The sequence below is a fragment of the Trachemys scripta genome, chromosome 9, assembly GCF_013100865.1.
Source record: "Trachemys scripta elegans isolate TJP31775 chromosome 9, CAS_Tse_1.0, whole genome shotgun sequence".
NCBI lineage: Eukaryota > Metazoa > Chordata > Testudines > Emydidae > Trachemys > Trachemys scripta.
Window position 1 is genome coordinate 101002269 of NC_048306.1, and position 21944 is coordinate 101024212.

Sequence of the window (21944 nt, forward strand, 5' to 3'; positions counted from 1 at the left end):
TCGGAGAGGTGGCGTACTTGCAGCGCTGTGAGCGAGCTCTCAGCTCGCTGCCGTGGCAGCACTGTGAATCCGCAACTGTAGCCAAGGTCTAAGTGGCAGCAAACGCAATGCAGAATGTAAAGCCCTGGTAGACACTAGAACGTGCTTGTGTCACGTGGTAACAGCTGCTCACGGAATGCATGGTAGGAGGAGCGAATACTGCTGGCAGGAAAAACCAGTTTTTTTTGTTGTTGTTTTTAAAGAGCAGCAGTAGAAAAATCTGTGGGATAGGCTGAACTGTAGGTAAAGGCCGAAGTGCCTAGATGGAGGTGTGATTCCTCCGGACTGCAACTGGGCCCAGATCATCTGTCCAGACAGCCCTATACTTGGGGGTTTTCAAAATCTGGATTGGGCACCAAGTTTTGTGACTGGGACCACTCTCTACTTAGATCAGCTTCTGCTCTTTGGGACATATGCACAATTCTTAGCAACTCCAGCGGGAGATGGGTACACACATCTGGGGGCTCAGGGAAGCAGGGGGTGAGTGACCCTAGTGTGCGGTCACAGAGGGTAGGGTATATGCAAATGGCTAGTTACTATAAAATAGTCTGAAATCATTCAATATCCTAACGAAGACTGATTGTGTTTTCAACTGGGACCCCGGGGGGGGGGATTCTGTTTTCTGTTCTGCAGGGTCTCCAAACAAGGCAATGCCACCGCAGATTCTCTCTCCAAATGCGAAAATAATCTACGAACTCGAAGCAGGTAAATCACAGCGGTAGCTGCCCACAGTGATGGGGAAGATTATCTTAAGCCATGTAATTAACAAGCACAGGGGTTCATTTCGGTTGCCTGCTTTCCCACGGCTCTCCTTCGCGTCTTTACATGAAGCATATGCGGGGCCAGGATTGCTTTGCAAGCAGCATGGGATCCTCTCTCTTTTCTGTCGCTTCCAAATTGCCGAAGCCCAATTATGGGACACGAGAACACAGCTTAAGGCAGTTCTTTGAGCAGACAGACTTACTGAAATAATAAACGTGGAAATCAGGCTCCAGCTGGTAGGAGCAGCTTCAGAAGCAGAGAAGGGGGTAAAATGGGGTGCAGCTGGGGGCGTCCGTTCCTCAGAAGTGGCCAAGACAGGGATCTGCAGACATTCAGAGAACTTTCTACAGGTTTAACTGGACTTTCTCTGCCCCGTGCTGATTGTCTGGTTGTGCTAACCCTCCCCTCCCACAGTCTCCTTAGCTTATCTTCACTCCACACCTGCCTGTCTTCTCTCCTGCCCTCTCTCCCACCCCTTTCTTTCTATTTAGCCGATCTCCTCCTAAAATTATGCCCACCCTCACATAGTTCACTCTGCTGGTGTGTTTTCCCGCTTCCCCGGCCCTCTGCCTGTCTGGTCTCTTTAAATTGTTAGCTCTTCGGGGCAGGGACCGTCTGATACTCTGGGTTTGCACAGCTCCTAGCACATTCTTCGTTGATCGTTAGGCACGGACAGCTTCCGGGAGCTGCAGTATTACAAATAATAAATAAATAATAAACATGATTCATAACAAGGAGGAAGATCTTGTCCTGAAGGCACTGGATTTGGGCTCAGGAGATCTGGGATCAGTCCCTGCTCTGCCACAGACTTCCTGTGGGACCTTGGGCAAGTCATTTACTCTCTCTCTGCCTCAGTTCCCCATCTGTAAAATGGAGACAACAGCCCCGTCTGGCCTCCCAGGGGTGTTGAGAATAAACCAATTATTGTGTGTGGGGGGGACCCCACTCTCATGGGGTTCACTGACAGCTGGGGGTGCCTCCTCCTGGCCGCTCTGGGACCAGCACCGTCCAGGGCCAGGGCCCCCCTTCTGCTGCTTGCTGCACATCCTACTGCTGCACTCTCTGTGACACTTGGCCCTCTGGCCAGGTCGCTGTGCGCGCTTAGGGGGTATCACAGTCTCTTCAAAGCCATCTTCCCAGTCACTGCCTAACTGGTGCCACTTCCCCAGTGGCAGGTAGGGGAACCCGGGCCCACCCTCTACTCTGGGTTCCGGCTCAGGGACCCTCCACTCTGCAGCCACGGGCTGTTCCACCCTGGACTTTGCTGCCTTTTCCCTGAGCCCTTCCTTACCTTCCAGCTCTCCCCACTTCTCTGGGTTTGCCAGCCTCACAGCTCCCTGCTCCCAGGGAGTAACCGTAGGCTACTTGCCTCGGTAGCCCCAAACACACCTCCCTTTTCCCTGGCAGTAACTGCAGGCTGTTTCCCGCGGCCCCCTCTGTTATCAGCTTCCTGCCTTTATAAACCCAGCCCATTCCTCCTCTGGGCTTCCTCAGTCAGTCAGGGGATTACTTAAACCTCCTATTGCCCTCAGCTGTGGCCTGGCTGGTTGATTGGCCTGCTCCTTAGCCTACATTAACCCCTTCCGGGCAAGTATGGGGTGAACACCGCACCACAGGCGCTCACAATGTGGTGGTAGGAACCACTTAAGTACCTGGTTAGGGAGAGAGTTGTTTGTTTGTTTGTTTGTTTACTGTTCATTTGTAAAACAAAAGTGAAATATTCCCACTATTGCACGGTTATCAGACATTTGAAAATGTATTTTGGCCACATTCCTGGTAGTTTTTGTGTCTTTTGCTAGTTGCTCTTCAGAATCTTTTTTTGACCTGCCTGATTATACTTTTACACTTGACTTGTCTGAGTTTATGCTCCTTTCTATTTCCCTCAGTAGGATTTGCCTTCCAGTTTTTAAAGGATGTCTTTTTATCTCTACCCGTCTCTTTCACTCTGTTGTTTAGCCGTGGTGGCATTTTTTTGGTCCTCTTCCTGTATTTTTTATTTGCAGTATACATTTAATTTGAGCCTCTATTATGGTGTTTTGAAAAAGCTTCCATGCAGCTTGCAGGCATTTCACTCTTGTGACTGTTCCTTTTCATTTCTATTTACACTCGGGCTATGAAAGGCCTTGGACAGTAGAAGCGATGCAAGGCTGCTGCTGCTATGTCCACTTCACCCTAATCCTCTGCTCCTAGGTGCCGAGCTTGTTCTGCCCTGCGAAGTTTACTTCACCTTTCTGAAGGACTCCCGAACGGAGCTTTGGTGGACGGTTGATGGAAAAAATACAGACGATATCACGGACCTGAAAATAAAAGTCTCCGAAAGGTAACGTTTCGTAACGTTCATTGCATAGCTTTTTCAGCCCTCTCCGCTAGCCGCACACAGGATCCCACAGAGAGAGGCCTGGGGTATTCAACAGCACTGCCCCTTTTGGCAACACCTGGAGCTCCCAATGGAAAAAGCCTGTTCAGGTTATTGGCAAGTCTCAAACTTTAGGAGCCAAGGATCACTCGTTTCTTAGTGTTAGTCAGATCAAATCCCTTCAGGGTGCAGTGCAGCACCCGTGCGTAGTTATGATACTTAACCACGATCTGCTCATTGTTTGTCACCAAGTTTTCTTTCAAAAGAGACATCATTAAGAGACTCCATAAGCTAACGAGAGCTCATCATTGGGATTAGCATCACAAACTGGCTAGGGTGTGCCACTGCCCCCTAAGGAACATAAGAACATAAGAACGGCCGTACTGGGTCAGACAGTCATCATTTTGTTCATAAGAATATTAATAAATATGATGGGTAGTAGAACCAATCCATAATTAGCTTGAGGATGAAACAGAATTCATTTGAAGATGAGCATTATCATCATTAGAATGCCATGTACATAAGAATGCAGGCCTTGCTTACAGGATGGGGCACTCTATCCTGGGAAGCAGTGACTCTGAAAAAGATTTGGGGGTCATGGTGGATAATCAGCTGAACTTGAGCTCCCAGTGTGATGCTGTGACCAAAAAAGCTAATGTGATCCTGGGATGGAGGGCAGGGGGATATAAAGTAGCAGAGCGATTATTTTACATCTATTTGTTGCAGTAATGTGCAGCCACTGCTGGAATAGTGTGTCCAGTTCTGGTGCCCACAATTCAAGAAGGATGTTGATAAATTGCAGAGGGGTCAGAGAAGAGCCACGAGAATGATTAAAGGAGTAGAAAACCTGCTTTACAGCGGTAGACTCAAAGAGCTCTATCTATTGAGTTTAACAAAGAGAAGGTTAAGGGGTGACTTGATGACAGTCTGTAAAAGTACCTACATGAGAGACAAATATTTAACAATGGGCTCTTCAGTCTAGCAGAAAAAGGTAGAACATGATCCAATGGTTGGAAGTTGAAGCTAGACAAATTCAGACTGGAAATAAGGCGTAATGTTTTAACAGCAAGAGTTATTAACCATTGGAACAGGGCTGTGGTGAATTCTCCGTCAATGACAATTTTAAAATCAAGATGGGGTGTCAGTCTAGAAGATCTGCTCTATAAATGATTTGGGGCAAGTTGTCTGACCTGCACTATACAAGAGGTCAGACTCAGTGACCACAACTCTCCCTCCTGGCTCTGGAATTTGTGAATCTATGACTAGGTGTTACAGTAGCACATAGAGGTTCCAACCAAGATTGGGGGTCCAGTGTGCTGGTTGTTGTACAGACACATATTGAAGGACGGTCCCTGTTTCAAAAAGAGTTTACAGACTAGACAGACAAAACGAAGTGGAGAAGAAAGGAAATCTTATTATCCCCATTTTAGAGATGGCTAACTGAGGCACAGAGAGACTAAATGACTTGCCCGGGGTCCCATAGAGAGTTTGTGATGAAGGTGGATACTGAACCCAGATCTCATGAGTCTTTGTCCAGTGCCTTATGGCAAGCCCACCCTTCCTCTCTAAAATGCCCCAGGACACCAGTTAAACAATCATATTTCGCACGCTGGCAATAAGCAAAAGTAATGCCAAGAAAATTAAACGAAACCAGTTCACAGAGCAACCAAAAGGTCAAACCGTTCTGCTGTAAATGTTCCTGTGAAAAATGAAGCAATTCCTAAATATGGGTGTGATTTTGCAAAAAAGAAAAGGCTGAATTGTGTGTGTGTGTATGTGTGTATATATGTATGTGTGTATGTATATAAAAATCACAAACAGTGCAGCCAGCGTTAGCGTGTGCAATCCTTTAACTTTTCTGTTCCAGCGTCGTTACTGACGACCTTGGACACAAGCAGGTCACAAAGACTCTGACCATTCCCAAGGTCACAGCCAAGGACTTGAAGCGTAACTACACCTGTCATGCCAGAAACACCAGAGGGGAGGTTCACCATGCGGCCCTGGTGAGAATGAAAGGTAATGGATTTGCTCAACCGCGGCTTAACGGATGCAGCAAGGCAAAAATCTTAGACGCATGGTCGAATATGGAAGAAATTTCTTGGGGCAAGATGGGCCTTGGCTGAACGCGGTCATACAAGGGAATAGAGGGAGTAAATATTTCCTGCTCCCTCTGCTCCTGTGTAGCCTTCTTATTGCTACCCAGATGGCACTTCCGGCTATAGGGACGAGAGTGGAGGCTGCATGCCTGATATTCCCCACTGCGCTCAGGTGGGTGTGGAGAAAGATGGGGCGTGAAACCATGGTTCTAGTCCCTCTAGGCACCAAGAGGAGCAGGGCCAAAGAGGCTAGTAAGTTGCACCCTGAAAAGAAGGAAAGGACGAACTCTCCCTCAAAGCAAGGGAGAATTCTGTCTGAGTCACGGTTCCTTGTTGGTGCCGCTTCTGGGGTGGCGCAGGGACTTGTTGCCCTTCCTTGGGCTGAGCCTAAAGGCTCGATCTAGCCCTCGGGGAGCAGGGGCTCATGGTGTTCTGCCCCGAGGTGTTTTCCAGTTCAGGGACCGGCACCAGGTTGTTACACTACGTCAGCGGTCAGACCCCTCTCGGAGGTGCCATCCAGTTGTTCTTTAGACATCTGTTATCTCCGTGGTGCATGGACACGGTTCCCATTTATCTCTGTATCGCGGGAGGAGAAGATACATCCTGCAGCCGCCAGATCTGATGGCTTTTCTCCGTTCATTTCTGCTGACCAAGCTGGGTTGTGTGGGAAGCTGCAGCCTTTTTTGTACTCTGTCTCTTCTTTTAAAGCTCAGGATCCCGATCACAGAACTACAGAAACCATTCTGCCCTAAATGATGGAAGAATATTTTCCTCCAACCCCATGCCAAGCGGTACATGCAGTGGGTGCTGTCAGCACAGGCTGGGGGAGCTTTTGCTGAGGCCTGGCATTTCTGGACTGTGCACCAGGAAATTGAAAAAAACATGGGCTGATTAGACTTGCCGGTAGAGCGATGCGCTGACCTCCCTTTGTAGCCTAGCAATGCTCACTGTCCCAGGTGCTGCTCAGGCTCTTTCCCCGGCTTTAAACATGCCACCGCTTTGCAAGAGGGTCAGTGGAAACTCACCAAGGCACGAGCACACAGGTTCTTCCCACCGAAGCTGTTCACCCCTGTTAAACCCAGTATTTTTAGTGTGGGGTGACCCAGGGCCTGTGCATCAGTAGAACAGGCCCGTGAGTCAGATAACTGCCCTTCACTGGGAAATGCTAATCAGAGCATCCTCTCTGACCCTGGGGCCTCTTTGAAGAGAAAAGACGTTCGTGGTCTCTCCTGATGGGTTTCCTGGCAGAGTGTCCCTGAGGCAGGTCACCACCTTACTGCTTCCCCGCCAGTGTGACCGGACAGACAGGAAATGCCTTTTGGACGTTGCTGGTGCTTGAAACCCTTCTAGGTCACGTTCCTTTGAGATGCCCAGAGGGAGACTAAACAGCCCTTGGAGTATGAAACACTCCGCACTGTGCTCTGGTTTTGGTTCCTGCCTCGGTCACTGTGGGAGGGTGATCTAGAACTGCCAGGACTGGGGGCAAATTCCAGATAAAAAGTAACAGAGGGTCCTGTGGCACCTTTGAGACTAACAGAAGTATTGGGAGCATAAGCTTTCGTGGGTAAGAACCTCACTTCTTCAGATGCAAGAAGAAGTGAGGTTCTTACCCACTAAAGCTTATGCTCCCAGTACTTCTGTTAGTCTCAAAGGTGCCACAGGACCCTCTGTTGCTTTTTACAGATTCAGACTAACACGGCTACCCCTCTGATACCAGATAAAAAGTGTAATTCAGAGACATTGACTTCGCAAGCCGACTTTTTCTAGAGCTGTTTCTCTCTTAACCTGAGAGGTATTTTTCCTGTTTCACACACCCATGTCACAGCAGCCAAAACCCTTTCTTCAGGCATGTCCGCACCAGGTTTCCTTAGCTAGGCGGACATTTCTGTTACCTCACTAACCTCAAGTGGGTGACAGCACTGTACAGAGACTGCCCGGCGGCACATCAGGAAAGATTGCTGTTTCTAAGAAGCTCCACCAGAGTGGAGTCTGCCCTGTTTAACTTATTTCAAATGCAAGATGCCAAAAAATAGCCTTTTGGCTCCTCATGTTCCACTCTGCTGCCGCCAGGGTTGCTGGGAGTTTAGACATGATTGACTCGAAGGAAGGCTTTCCTCACTAACGACCGCTTTGCGGCTATTCTCACCCCCTTTTCTTTATCGAATTGTCCACTTGCGACAATCTTTGTGTGTCTCTTCAGACAGGCGCCCCAGACAGAGCATGCAATTAATCAAGGCCAGAGTTGGGTTAGAGCCATCTATCTATCTGCCTACCTTAGGCTTTTCTCGAGCAGTCATCCCTGTAGTGTCTATGCACTTACTTCTTGTCTCTGGATAGGAAAATGGAGATGCCTGGCAAGTTGACCCTTTGATTAGAAAACACAGCCATCCAGGACCTCACAGAACACTGTTTCTTGGCTGACTGATGCTTGACTGTCTGCAACTGTCTCTCTTTCCCTCCTGTCCACTTTGTCAGACCCCAGGAGAGTTGACTGGAAGCTTCTCTTTCTGTAGACAAGTTACTTATGTCCTCTTTTTTGCTTTCTGCTCCATTCCACAGCAGAGTGCAAGAACCAGCCTGGACCACAGCAGGCTAAAGTCAACTAGCTGCAGACCATCACATCATGTCACTCGTGGCCAGGACCTAACCTCTCAGTACCATTTGCCTTATAAATGTTAGCAAGTGGGCTTGTATTTCTTTTATGTTGGCTATGAAAAAATTCCCCCCTCTCCCTGCCACTGGCTCCTGGTTTTATTCTTCTTGGGATTGTCTCTTTCACGGTTCCGTGTATCTCTTGTACTGTTTGCTACCCATGGAGATTTGGTGGATTCTTTCAGTTTGTATATTCTCTTTCTGGTGGTTTGGTTTGTTCGCTAATAAAGCTCAGTTATATTCACGAGTTTTGTGATGCTTCTACTTACTGCTGATGGCTCTCTATCCCAACTGCCGCTGCACACGTCACTTAGTTCGGCTGTGCCCATTCAAAGAGCAGTATTTGCCTAGTGATGCCACACAGTTACCTCGTTAATTCCTGTTCTAAGTATGGGGGAAAAACGGGCATCTCAGATACTACTGTTAGCAAATGCTGGCTTCATGAGAGAGTCTGTCTTGCTTAGGACAAGTCATCTTACCTCTTTGCAAACATTTCAGTCTTTCCAGTGTTTTCTCAGAGCCTTCCTTCTGGTTCGTGACTAGAAACAGTCGGGGGATGCTACTTACATACTTGTTATCTCTTTGGGACAAGGCATGAGAGGAGCATAAGATGGTGGCCATGAGTTATTCCGCTCCAGGCTGGGGCTGTTGGTTACGGCCTGGCTTTCCCCGTATCCATGCGCCGATCACACCCACTGCACTTGCTACATGCTGTTTCCAAGGCTAGGATTGTTCCGGAAAAGGCGGCTTTCACAATCGTACCCTCTGGGGCCAGCTCGAACCTTTGGGCCCAGCCCAGAGTGAGGGCCATCCTGCGGCAGAAGGGAACTGTAGCTCAGAGATTCCTCCCTGGCCTCTGTCTTGCTCCGGGAAGATGTGGGGAGTGACCCATCTTCAGTGTCTGTATGGGGAGCAGAACTGGCCCTTCAGTCATTTTGTCTCCCTTTCAATTGCCTCCTTCATGTTGCAACCGCCCAGCCTCCAAAAACTGCCCAGGGCTCGCGCGCGTGTGTGTGTGTTTATTTAGGCATTAGCCTTTGATGTTCTACAGAAACCTCCATTTGCAGATGGGCTCACATTGTATTATGCCCTTCGGCTGCCTGTGATCCAGCCATGTGCCCATTAAAATGGAAGACCAGCGTATTCCATGAAAAAAGACCTGTCTGTTTTTAACCCCAGTTCTAGCTCCAAGGTACACCGTGGAACTGGCCTGCGGACTAGGATCCACCGTCTTGCTGGTGGTGATCCTGATTGTCGTCTACCACGTTTATTGGCTCGAAATGGTTCTCTTCTACCGGGCTCACTTTGGAACGGACGAAGCCATCCTAGGTAAGGGTTTCACAGAGTTACAGGGCCTGCTTCTTGCTGCCAGTCCCTTTGGTTCTGGAGATAACTTCGTGTCAGGCCATTTCTACCCCTCCAGAAGCAGGGTATCACTGACCCTAAATGTCCTTAACTGTTTTCCCTTTTTGGGGTGAACGGAGTGCTTGCGAGAAGAGCCAGAGGCAGGGTCTAGGAGGGTATCCTTGCAGTAGGTGCGGCATGGCCATGATAGTGTAAGCTCTCCACACATTGCTTCATGGGACCGTCTCGAGGGACCGTTGTCCGGTCTCTGGCCTCTCTGCTAAGGGTGTGGAAAGAATGGTCTTCTGTCTCGAGCACAGAATCAGGCTTCTTATGTCACTCTGAGCTCATCCCCCAGGCACGCCGCACCGCTATTTCTTCCTATGGAGAACTGGGATGATAGTAGGTCCCTGGCTGGAATGGCGGGTTTGCTGCTGATCCCGTGAATGTGTGCCAGGCGCTTTGAGTCCGGCCGAGGCTGGAGAAGCGCAGAGCCTTGTCTGGCGAGATGGCTCATAGGTACAGGTGCCCGGCATCTGTAAGACTCGAGAGGCAGCGGGGAGGCGGGGGCTGAATGGCGGAGGAAGGCACGGGCCGTAGCCAGTAACCGAAGTCTCTCTCTCAGACGGGAAGGAGTATGACATTTACGTGTCCTATGCCCGGAATGCCGAGGAAGAGGAGTTTGTGCTGCTGACCCTGCGTGGAGTCCTGGAGAATGAGTTCGGATACAAGCTGTGTATCTTCGACAGAGACAGCCTCCCCGGGGGAAGTGAGTATGTCCCGGGGGATGCCCGCCGTTCATGCCCTTCCCCTTTAGTAGGTGGGAGGCCGTGGTTATTGAGAGGAGGGTGAGAACAACCTGGCCTTTCATGTTACACTTTATTTCAAAGCAGTATCCCCCACGCCATTAAACATCCCTCGGAGCAGATTCCGGCATCTTGCTTCACGGGATGTTGCAAACACTTGGAGCCAGCGTGCGGGGCGCTGCCATGGTCAAATGACAGTGGGTATTTTTCAATGCTCTTTCCAGGAGGAGTGTTGAACTGCGCTCTAAAAGCACCGCAAGGCAACCAGACCCCTATCCTTAAATAAAACTTCTGAACTGGCCTGAGGAGGAGAGGATAAAGTTGGGGGGGTGGACTGAGGAATAGGGGATTTATTGTACTAGCCCAGATCCGTAATCCATCCAGTGCATTACCACGTCACTGACCCTGGCTAGCACCCGCTGCGTCAAAGGAAGGTGCAGTAAACCCTGCTATAGCAGTGATGGGATGACCAGTCCTCAGGGAAAGTTTCCTACTAATCCCCATTAGTTAGAGAGTAGCTCATACCCTGGAGCATGTCTATCCTTAGTAAATATCAGCATATTCATAACCCTGAGTAGCAAATACGACATTTGTATTTTTGGGGGGCCCACCCATTAATGATGGACAGGGCCAAGGGGCTCCACACCCGGGAGTGGCCAAATCCAGGACCCTCCTTGGATCAGTTGTACAAACCTGGGGTTGCAGAAGCAAAGATGCAAGAACAGCCCGTGCTCCAAATGCCCCATCTCCTGGGGAACCCTACATGGCTACAGGGCACAGAGATGCCAGAATCCCAGTAGGAGGCTAGATAAGGGCCACCGCCTCTGAAGTCAATGGAAAGACTGCTCTTGACTTCAGTGGACTTTGAGTGAGGGCCTGGTTGTGTCAGAACGTGTGCTGGTAAAAATCACTAGCTCGGTTGTTCCAAAGTAGCGGCTTGTGCACTCAGTTACCCCAAACCAGGAGTGACTCCCCTGGAGTCATACACTGGTCTGAGCAGCTGCAAGAGATCAGAATCAGACCCTGGGTCCTTTTGCTCTCCTAGTCCCATGCAGAGTCCGTTGACAAGGTGCTTGGGCGCCACCCCTTTGACAGATAAGTAAGCAAAGATGAATCACCAGGTGGGTGACCAGCTAAAGCCCCTGGGTGGTTGGTCAATGCAAAGGCTGCTCGAAGAGGCGAGCCGTACGCCAGCTTGTTTGTTTTCGCCAATGGTCAGGCTCTGGCAGATGCTCGGAAAGTCCAGGCTCCTGCAGCCAGCCCTGGATAGTTCAGTTCAGCAGCTGTTCACTCTATGTTGTTCCCGTCTGCCTAGCTAAGGCCAGTGGTCAGTAGACGGAGGCCTTGCATCCCACAGGGTGTGAATGCTGAGAGAAAGGGGAAGGACCGTGGCTCCTCCTTCCTTCCACCCACTGACAATCCCAGGTGGGAGGAGGCTCAAAAGAACCATTTTTATGTCACCAAACCCTGGAGCCACAGAGCAGTTCCCACCAGGTGTTTGCACGGGTGTCACTTGACAGCATCATCTGGCCCTTTACAAAAACTTACAGTTTTACAGCAGGCTCCAGTCCTGACTGGGGGCTTTGGGCACCGATTCAAAGTGAAAATAGCAGGTTAGTTCAGCCCCTGCAAAGCACCAGACAGCAGAAGGAGGGTTTGGTGAACACTGATGATTTAAGTTGTTTTGTTTTTTTCTAGGCTAAATCTTCAGGGTTTATTCTACTTCTTAACACAATTTTGAGGCAGCCGTGGGCTAAAAAGTGCAGTTCTGTGCTGAGAAGAGACTCCGTAAACTTGGTATCTCCTTCCGCAGCAGATCTGCTCCCGGTGTCTGTTAGCAGTCAGATCAGCAAGTTGATATTTGTATGGTTTTCTGCTCCAGTTCACCTTGCAGAGCTGATGCTGCTCTGGGAGAGAGAGAGGTTCTGTCCCTTCTTGTGCATCAGCAGGATTGATTCATGAAGTTCCAGTCGTGTGTTGGCACAGGTGTCACTGGAAGGCATAGTTTAGCCTACCGTCTCTTTATTGCTGGTGGTGATGTACAAAAGGAAAGAATCCAACTTGGCTCTCCGATCGCAGGTAGGGTTTGCAGGGCTGGCAGTTAGACATAAAACATATTTGCGGGCAGATAAGTTGGAGTCCCTGAGAGGCGATACACTTGGAACCCCCAATGTCATTTTTGCAGTAAGCTCCAGGTAGAGCAGGTCATTAAGGGTGAGATGTGGCACAAAGCCAGGACTAAGATTCCATGGCCCCAGAGTAGGAACAATGATGGCAGAAACAGGGTAGGCCTGTGTTGTTAGAACATGAATGGGAGGATCCTCACTCAATGAGGAAGGAAAGACGGTAACAGAAAACGAAAGTACTTCACTTAGGAAGGAATAATCAACTGCATAAATACAAAATGGGAAACGACTGCCTAGGAAGGAGTATTGCAGAAAAGAATCTGGGGGTTATAGAGGATCACTGACTAAATATGAGTTAACAATGTAACACTGTTGCCAAAAAGGTGAACATCATTCTGGGAGGTATTAGCAGGAGTGTTGCAAGCAAAACACGAGAAGTAATTCTTCTGCTCTATTTGGCGCTGATAAGACCTCAGCTGGAGTATTGTGTCCAGTTCTGGGCACCACACTTCAGGAAAGATGTGGACAAATTGGAGAACGTCCAGAGGAGAGTAACAAAAATGATTAAAGGTCTAGAAAACCTGACCACTGAGGGAGGACTGAAAAAATTGGGTTTGTTTAGCCTGGAGAAGAAAAGACTGAGGGGGACATGATAACAGACTTCAACAAATACATAAAAGATTGTTATAAAGAGGAGGGTGATAAATTGTTCTCCTTAACCGCTGAGGATATGACAAGAAGCAATCGGCTTAAATTGCAGCAAGGGAGATTTAGGTTAGAAATTAGGAAAAAACTTCCTGTCAGGGTGGTTAAGCACTGGAATAAATTGTCTAGGGAGGTTGTGGAATCTCTGTCATTGGGGGTTCTTAAGATTAGACAAACACCTGTCAGGGATGGTCTAGATAATACTTAGTCCTGCCTCAGTGCAGAGAGTTGGACTACACAACCTCTCCAAGCCCTGTCCAGTCCTACATTACTGTAATGAAGCCAAGCACGCATGGGGCTGAATGTTTCAAGAGCAGATTGGCTGGTTGCTTTAGGAAGTGCTTAACCTGTTTCCTTTCCTTCTGGTGTTGGTCCCAGATGCCCATTAATTGACTACTCTCTTCCCTGCCTTGTTATGGTTCACGTCTCTGCTCGTTATGTTCCACAGCTATTTTATATCAGCAGGAAGGACAGCTCTGCATCTGACCTACAGCTCCACTGTTCTGTTCTGTTCTTGCCTGGCTCTCAAAGTGTGCTGTCTGCTGTGATTCTCTCATAACCCAGCAAATGCACATTTTCCTTGGGAACTAACTATAAATCGTTCTCTGCCTTTCGCTCTGGTGTTCTCACCCCGCTTTCTCTCCATGTGCGATATCACCCACTCTGCTTCCTCGGGGACTGGTCCAGTTCAAAACAACAGAGCATCTTTCCTCTCAAAGGGTCCCAAAGCGCTTTCCAACCAGCGTGCACAGGGATTGCTTCATCCGCCTTGTGTGTGGAACCCAGGGGTTGTTTAGCACAGGACATGAGGAATATCTTGTCCATATGATTTGCCTACAATGAAAAGGGCCATGGGAATTTCAAAGGCTGCTGGTGGTGAGTGTGTGAAGGTGGGATTTCCAGCAGCATGGTGCCCTCGCGCCCTACCAGAACTTCAGTTCAGCGTGACTCAGTGGGACAGTCATGTCTTGAGCTGGCCAAAAGTTATTCACACATTTCGGTACATGATTCAAATTATTTGGTGAATGTTTTTTACTGCTATTCAGCCAGCTCTAACCAGCATCTGCTGACTGGCCAGCACCACTCCCTGCAGCCCCTAGCCAATCCGTGGCACTCTTCCAGCGAAGAGTTGATACAGCCTTCCTCTCCTTGCCTTGTAAGATCTGGCAGGATCATATCTGAAGGTGGCAGGTCTGCAGGCAGACAGCGGTATCCTGCCCTCAGGGCAAGCCTGATCCTCTTTCTAAATTCTCTACAGAGAGAGAGCAGCAGCAGGGATCTGATTAAAAAAAATAAAGAGCTAAAGGAAATAAATCAGCCAAGTCCAGCACTACCGCTCAGCTGTGCACTGGGGGGGCAGAGCTTTCAGTCGAGCTCAGCCGTAATGTGGGTAATTGGCAGAGTAGCCGTCGCTTTGTGTCTGAGCGGCTGGGCTCTTCTGCTGCGTGTCCTTGCACAAAAAGAAAAGCTCCTTGTTTAAATCCCCCGTGGGGCATGGTGATGTCTGCCACCGTGCGTCTGACGACACCCATCACCAGGCGACTCTGGCCACTCCTCTGCCCTGTCGGAAGAAACGAATCTGGTGCTCGGGTCAAACAAGCGTGGCCCCGAGCTGCACCGGCCTCTACGATGTGGCTCCAACCTCCTGTGCCGTGCTCCGGAAGCAAAGACCATGAGAGTGCCATGGGGATGTGTGGAACAAGGAGTGCAGAAAAGGGCTCTCCTCACCCTCATGCTCCCTTGCAAAATGCACCGGCCACCTCCTGTGCCGAAACAAGAGAATGTGCCCGAGAGGTAGTGACGCTCCATGTGTGAGCTCTAGTCTCCGCCACACATCTGCCTCTCGCTGTCTCCAGCATGGACAGTGGAGTGGCTGGCATGGGCGCAGCCCGTCTCTTGGGGTGACCAGGGGAGCCAGATTTGCTAACCATGACTTCCTAGAATGAGAATCCACTAACTCCTGACAGGCCCCAGCGAATTCCCAAAGAAAGTGGGTCACCGGAATCTGCCTGCCATGCAGTGCCTGCAAGCGTACCTCTCTTTCTCTTGCTCTGCACGCTCACATCTCTGCTTCTCTCCTGCCTGCCCATATCTCTTTGCTGTCTCTCCTTTCCAACCCGATCTAGGCACCCCTCGCCTTCAAGCCCAACCAGCGGCGCTTCCATACCCATCCGTGTGACGCAGGCTCACAGCAATGCTCAGCAGCTTCTGGTTAGGTCCCCCAAGTGCCCGTCCCAGCCCACCTGGACAGCGGCGAGGTCATGTTCAGTTGCCGTGCCACATACAGCATTGCTGCTGCTCCCCCATCACACACTGCTGGGCTTCAACTCATCTACATCTTAGGGAAACATGGCGGGCCCTGAGATAGCTTTGGGCAGCTGGTACCTGCCCCAGAGTGTGCACCTGTGTGATAGGGAGAGGATTATGCTGTCCTTGATGACGAAGCAGAGGGAGATGGATTATCCCTCCAGGTCTGCTGGCAGGAGCAAATCAGACACCGTTGGCGGCTCAGTGCCGTTATTTTCTTTTCCATTCTATTTTCTGCCCGTGAACTACGGAAGCAGCCGCTGGGAGATGCACTTTCAGAAGGACTTTGCATTAGTTTTGTGAAGGTGGCTAAGGCAAATCTGCTCGCTGCTGCTGGAAATCAAAGGCATCCGCTACCGTGTCACTGACTCTCACGGTGTCGCTTTAGAGACCCCACATTAAAAAGCCCGGTGCGGCTGAGGTCCCTGCGTCTGGGAACACCGTGGAGGTGCCCTCGGTGCGGTGATGTGGGAGCCAGGAGCAGTAGCTTAATAATTGGTCCAGGAGAGTAGTTAGAACTCAGCAATTCAACATTAAATTAACCCTCAGAACACCCCTGAGGGTGGATAATTACTCTCCCCGTCTCACAGAGGGGGAAACTGAGGCAGGGGAGTGAAATGATTTACCCACAGGCCTGTCTGTGTGACAGCAGGATTAAAACGCAGATGGTCCCAGCTTCTCTTAGATCGCATCTCCCTCTAGCTGAGGTGACAGCATTGACCAGGTGGATGACACCCCGTGACAGCCGTGCTTTGCTCCATTAGATTGCGTGGTCTCCTTTTGTGTCCCATTTATAACTGGGATAAATCCAGGCCGGCCCAAAGCAGCCTCGCTCTCCGCACGCGGCCGTCCCCCAGCGATCGAGACTATCACTGCAACGTGGCACAATGGCGTTTACGTGGCACTGGCTCTGAGCGACCGCAGCCACGCTCTGCCCGTGGGGAGCCCGGCCATGTGGCTTGGAGAGAAGGGGTTGGGAGTGGGTAGCAGATCCGTTGTGGATCAGAGAAGGCCCAGCTGCTGGGCAGGAGGGGGGTGCTGGCTGCTGGAGCGGAGGCCTGCCTGAAGTGGTTGGGATATCCCATGCAGTCTCACAGGGGGGCTCGACCTCTCAGGAGGGTCTGCTTTGCCGCAGTCGCTCAGCAGCGCGTTTGCCGCCGTCACTAACCAGCTCGGTGTCTTTCTCTCCCAGTTGTCACAGACGAAACTCTGAGCTTCATCCAGAAAAGCCGCCGCCTGCTCGTCGTGCTGAGCCCCAACTACGTCCTTCAGGGCACACAAGCCCTTCTGGAGCTCAAAGCCGGTCTGGAGAACATGGTCTCCCAGGGCAGCATCCGAGTCATCCTGGTCCAGTACAAAGCTATCAAGAAGAGCAAGGTGAAGGAGCTGAAGCGGGCCAAGACTGCGCTCACTGTCATTAAGTGGAAAGGCGAGAAGTCCAAGTACCCACGGGGCAGGTTCTGGAAGCAGCTGCAGGTGGAGTTGCCACTGAAGAAGACGACCAGGCGCGCTACCATCAGCGAGCAGGAGCTTTCCAATTCTTCCCTGCGAGATGTTTGATAGAGGAGGGGATAGCGAGGCTGGGGAGGGGACAAGAACATGGGCTCTGAGGGTTTACAATGAAGGATTCCGTCTCGAGCATTTCAGAACGGCACCTCCCTACGGCGTTTCAAACTGCCCTGGTCAGAGAAGAGCTCACTGGCCCCTGTTTCAAACGTGCCGCCTTTTATTTAGCTGGATAAGACCGGTCAGCATTACATCCACTCTCAGGGGCTAAATATTTGCCATCCAGGAGGGTGCAAGCACCTTTGGGGGAAGGGAGGCGTTTGCATGGGTCAGCGTTCTCACTCTTGGGATCTGACCTGAGCCCTGCCCCTCTATTCTGGGACCTCGATCCCCCTTTCTCTCCTTATGGCCTTTCGTCCCTTCTGATTAGTGGCTCGTGGCGGTAGCCACTCCTCATAGAAGCACCGGGCCAGTTTGAACAAAGTCACCAGACTGGCTGTTATGCTTTCAGTAAGGATCCTTGGAGACGGGAGTGTCCACGTTGCTCATTCAGACACTCCTGATTTCTGCTTCAGGATGGGACGTACACTACAATACATGTTCACACCTAGCACTCGGCTGGCCCGTACCGTTCCTGGACGTGTTCCCATGGGAACGACTCCCTTCAGGGACTTTACAAATGTGAAGCGATCGTCACAGAAATGTACTTATGTTTTGTTTTGAAGGTACTCTTGTGGTATTTGTTTTACAGAAATACCTTCTGGCAAAAGCTGGCCCAGCTCAGAAACTCATGGCAGTCTTCTGAGTTTCCAAGCCCCTGTGGTGCTCAATCCTTGGAATCGAGGGGAGTTTCTCCGTTAATACAGTGCCACAGATCCTGCCTTCACATGCACGCGACCCTTATTCGTAGAACAAGCTCAGGGACTTCCCAAGGGTTGCAGACGGCTCCGTTTTACTGCTGAAGAGCAGCGTCCCTGTTCAACCTATGCTGCTGGGCATTGGAAAACACTGGGGAAGGAGTTAAAGGAGACATTTTGTTTCAAAACCAAAACCCAAACCATCTTGCTCCAAGTTCTGCCCACATCTACATGCCCTTGGTACGTGAGTCAACCAGCACATCCGTTGCTGCCAGGCATGCTTGGGGTGACACTTCAGAGAGTTCACATTCCACTGGGATGTCTGCACTTACTGCTCTCCGAGCTCAGAAGTGCAACAGCAACAACATTGCTTGTATTTCACCGTATATAACAGGCAGACCTCAGCAGCTCTTGTTGAGACACCAGGGACTGACTCTGCACTCGGGCGACCAGATGTCCCGATTTTATAGGGACAGTCCCGATATTTGGGGGGTTTTCTTATATAGAAGACTATTACCCTCCACCCCCGTCCCGATTATTCACACTTGCTGTCTGGTCACCCTAGTCTGCACATACTTTCCAGATTTTCAGGGAAGGCTAAACGCCCCGCCCCCTGCACAGATTTTTAAGGAGTATGAAGCAATAAAGCATTTTTATTTAGTCTCTTACTTGTCCTGATTTTTGGTTTTGTAGATCCACCCTTTTTAAAACATGGAAGTGTATTTGCCAGCCTATGTTTTGTTTCTGAATTCCCACTCTCTGAAGTGAGACGCACCAAGGACACTAGCAGGGCTGGATGTGCAAGAAGCAGTGCGACGCACCAGGGGAGCGGGTCTGGGCCACGGGCACACGTCTGACCGGTCCTGACAAGTGTCTTTCCTGGTCTTAATAGTGCCCGTCGGTGCTGGGCCCCAGTGCACCAGTCCTGCCTGCCTTCCAGCTGTTCCTTCATGCTCTCACTCAGCTCCCCCCGGTGCCGTCAGTGGTAAAGCCCCCCTGTCATCAGTGGCAACAGGGTTAAGCCAGGAGCTTTTGAAAATTCCACTCGGGGCTGCTTTACCCTGGATTAGACAGGAGGCAGCGGCTCTGGATGGAATAGGCAAGGGCTTGGCATGCTAAGCCACTGTGCTGGAGTGTAACCCTGTCCCCTTGTCAGCTCGCTGGGGCAAACGTCTGTCTTATTACAGAGCCCAGCATCGTGGGGCCTGGCTCTGGCTGGCGCTTTGAGACTCTGCTGTGATCGAAATGTTTAATATTCGAGGGCAATCAGTTCTCAGGGCAGGTCAGCTCTGCCCTGCTTTCCTAGGGAAGGAGGATTGGTTTTTCCATGTGTCTGTAGATTTGTTAATCATTTACTAGTGTCCTAAAATTCTCTGCCTCCCTTGAGGCACCTAGATGTCTTGGTACATGGGGGCATTTTTGCTTTATTCTGGAATTGAACGTTACTCCTGGCAAATGCATGTACATTGTGGCTAAGATTGTAACTCTTGGTTGACCTGTCACCCGAGTAGCGTCAGGCTATCTGGAGCTGCTCACAAGCTTGAATACCAGCCTCAGGGCAGACTGTGAAGAAATGGCACAAACCCCAAACTGGTTGTGAGTCCTAAACCTAGATTTCACTAACCATCTATCTAGTGTGAACTCAAGCACTGGGACAGCCTTAACATGGAGTCACAGACAGTCCCCGTGGGCAATCCGATCTAGCATGCCACCTAGGTAAGCTTGTCCTTGTGATACATGGTCCCTTACCCCCCAAAATCACAACAATATTCAGGTTACTCCCAGTCCCAAACGTCCAGTCACTGACCCCAGGCCAGTTGCATCCTTTTATAGCTCACCAAAGCCAACACTTGTAGCCAATCCTATAAGAAACAAACAAGATGTATTAAGTAAGAAAAGAAATGAGGGCGATTTCCAAGGTTAAAGCAGGTAACATACACACACAAATGGGTTCCGTCTTAGGTTCCGAAGGGGTAATAGAAGTTGCTGTAATATGCAAGTTCTATGTCCTTTAGGACTAACCCCGGCCAAGCCCTGGGGAACTCTTGATTTGGCTTAGAAATCTTTGCCCCTAAGAGTTCAGGCAGCACAGAGCTGGGGATTTTTATTCCCTTCCTCCCTGAGTTCAAATTGATGGGATGAGTTTACACGCAGGTCTCCTCTGCTGGGAGGGCGGGGAAAAGGAGCGAATGCAATTAATGGCTTTGTTCTTTGGCTTTGATGTTTCACAATGGCTCATTTGGTTTTAATGGGCCTTCTTGCAGAGCAGGGCAGGGCCTAACCCTTTCTGCAGGAAGCCAGCATTTTACATGAGTTAAAGCTCCTTTCCTGTTTGATGACTTACACAGCTAGAGGTTTACAACGCCAACACTTAATGTGACCTTATAACATGAGCTACAGATGTTAAGCGAGATTAATACATGCAGCATTCTATAAATATTTCATAAAGTGTTAACACATTTTTATAAGTTTAATACCTATTTAAATAATCCTACCCCACAGCTGAGCCAGACGGGTTTCCAACTCTGCATTCATCAGCGTTCAGTTGGGACCTAGGGGCCTTGGCATGAGCTGGCACCGGGACTGCCAGCATCACAGCCCTGTGATGCCCATTGGTGAGACCGGGATGCACATTGTGGAGCCATTGTTAAAAAGAAACAGCTGGAATCTGTGCACTGTCCATCCAACTGGACAGGAATAGTTGTGCTGTGCTGGAGATACAGCCAAGGTCCCATTCCCGCAAAGCCTTTATGCACATACTTAGTTTTAAGCAAATGAATAGTCCTGGTGACTCCAAGTCCCAAGTGGCTTCCTGGAAGTCAACAGAACTGCTCATTTGCTTAGGATAAAGCAGGTATTTTGCTGTGCTGGGGCCTTATCCACCGCTGCCTTTGCAGGAGGCAGTGTGGTTTCCTGCTGTCGTAAACTCCGTCTCCATGTTTTCACTTGTGATATAACCAGCACCTCACAGTTTATAAAACTTTGTAAAGCCAGGATTAACCTGTAATCAGGGCCGGCTCCAGGCACCAGCCCAGCAAGCAGGTGCTTGGGGCGGCCAAGGGGAAGGGCGGCACGTCGGGCTGTTCGGCGGCAATTCGGAGGCAGGTCCCTTTTGGAGGGAAGCACCTGCCGCCGAATTACCGCCAAAGAAGAAAGCGGCGCGGTGGAGCTGGCGCCGGAGTGCCGCCAATCGCAATTACGGCTTTTTTTTTTTCTCGCCGCTTGGGGCGGCAAAAACCCTGGAGCCGGTCCTACCTGTAATGTGCATCGTTTTGTCCCATTTTTTCCTGTTGGGGCTTTGGAAACGTTAAGCAACTCCTTGCTATAAACGTAGGCAGAGTTATCTTCAAGCAGCTCTGACATCTGCATGCAGGATGGGAGGCCCCACATCACACTCCAAACACTTTTTGTTGTATTCTAAGTTGATTTAAAAAGCAGCCTGCATGCATGAAATCTGAATGTCCCCACATCTCCCAGACTTTAGCATCTTGCATCTCACCGCTGGCTTAGGTACCAGGAGATCCTTTGTTAATAGGGTGGTAGAGATTTATCTTAGGAAAGAAATCCCTGTGTTTAATTTTACTTGTCTGATTTAAAAAGTTAAAAAAAAATAATGGACTAGATCCTCCTCTGGTGTAAGTCAGCGTAACTCCATCAACATCAATGATTCAAGATGCTTGTGCCCATTCCCCGACAGGATTACCAAGAGGCAGGCGATCTCCATCAATTCAATGAAGAATAAAAGCATGCAAGTTACCATTGACTGCAATGAGAGCTGTTATGCCAGCGTTTGGCCTTTTGAATGTCCCATGCGTAGGGCAGATGCTGCGGCCCGTCCCAAATAAGCCTAGCCACTTATTTATGAATGGCATTTGGTTCCCAGTGCAGGATTTTAGCACAGCTCGTACCTTTAATTTGGTGCGTTCATCTGACTCCGTGCTGTAACGTTACATTAGTCAATAGATAGCTAAATGTAAAGTCCTTCATATTATCTCACTGCGCAGGAGGACCGGTGAAGAACATAAATCCACACCGTGTAGAGGTCAAGCATAGGGGTTTATTACACACAGCGCTGGCGGAGTGTCACCTGGCTTATTAGGCGCAGAGACACTGTCAATCAATTGATTACAATGGAATATATATATTTTCCATGGGCGGGGGAAAGTGACGGGGTAGGCAGTTCCACACCCCGGGATAGGTTTTGGAGCAAGACAAGATAGCACATTAGCCAATGGTTAAAAGGTTACATAATGTCTCCGCCGATGGTCTCAAGTTAGCAAGTTAACATTTAATTAGTACTTTGATAAAATGTTATTAGTATAAAATATATGTGTTGAATTCTGATTTGGGGTCCATAGGAATGGAGCAACTCCTTTGATTGTCCAACA

General features: G+C 49.8%; 1 protein-coding gene across 5 annotated transcripts in view; it reads left to right on the forward strand.

Annotated features, from left to right (window-relative positions):
* IL1RAP (interleukin 1 receptor accessory protein) overlaps window positions 1-21944 on the forward strand; it is a 64208-nt gene that overhangs the window by 38495 nt on the left and 3769 nt on the right. For 3 of the 5 annotated variants that reach the window (XM_034781811.1, XM_034781812.1, XM_034781813.1), the window contains 6 exons: window positions 673-744; window positions 2992-3121; window positions 5025-5173; window positions 9085-9234; window positions 9875-10018; window positions 16386-18224. In XM_034781811.1, coding sequence (XP_034637702.1) covers window positions 673-744; window positions 2992-3121; window positions 5025-5173; window positions 9085-9234; window positions 9875-10018; window positions 16386-16753 — 1013 coding nt within the window. In that variant the 3' untranslated portion in view covers window positions 16754-18224. The other 2 variants (XM_034781815.1, XM_034781814.1) reach the window with 2 other exon arrangements.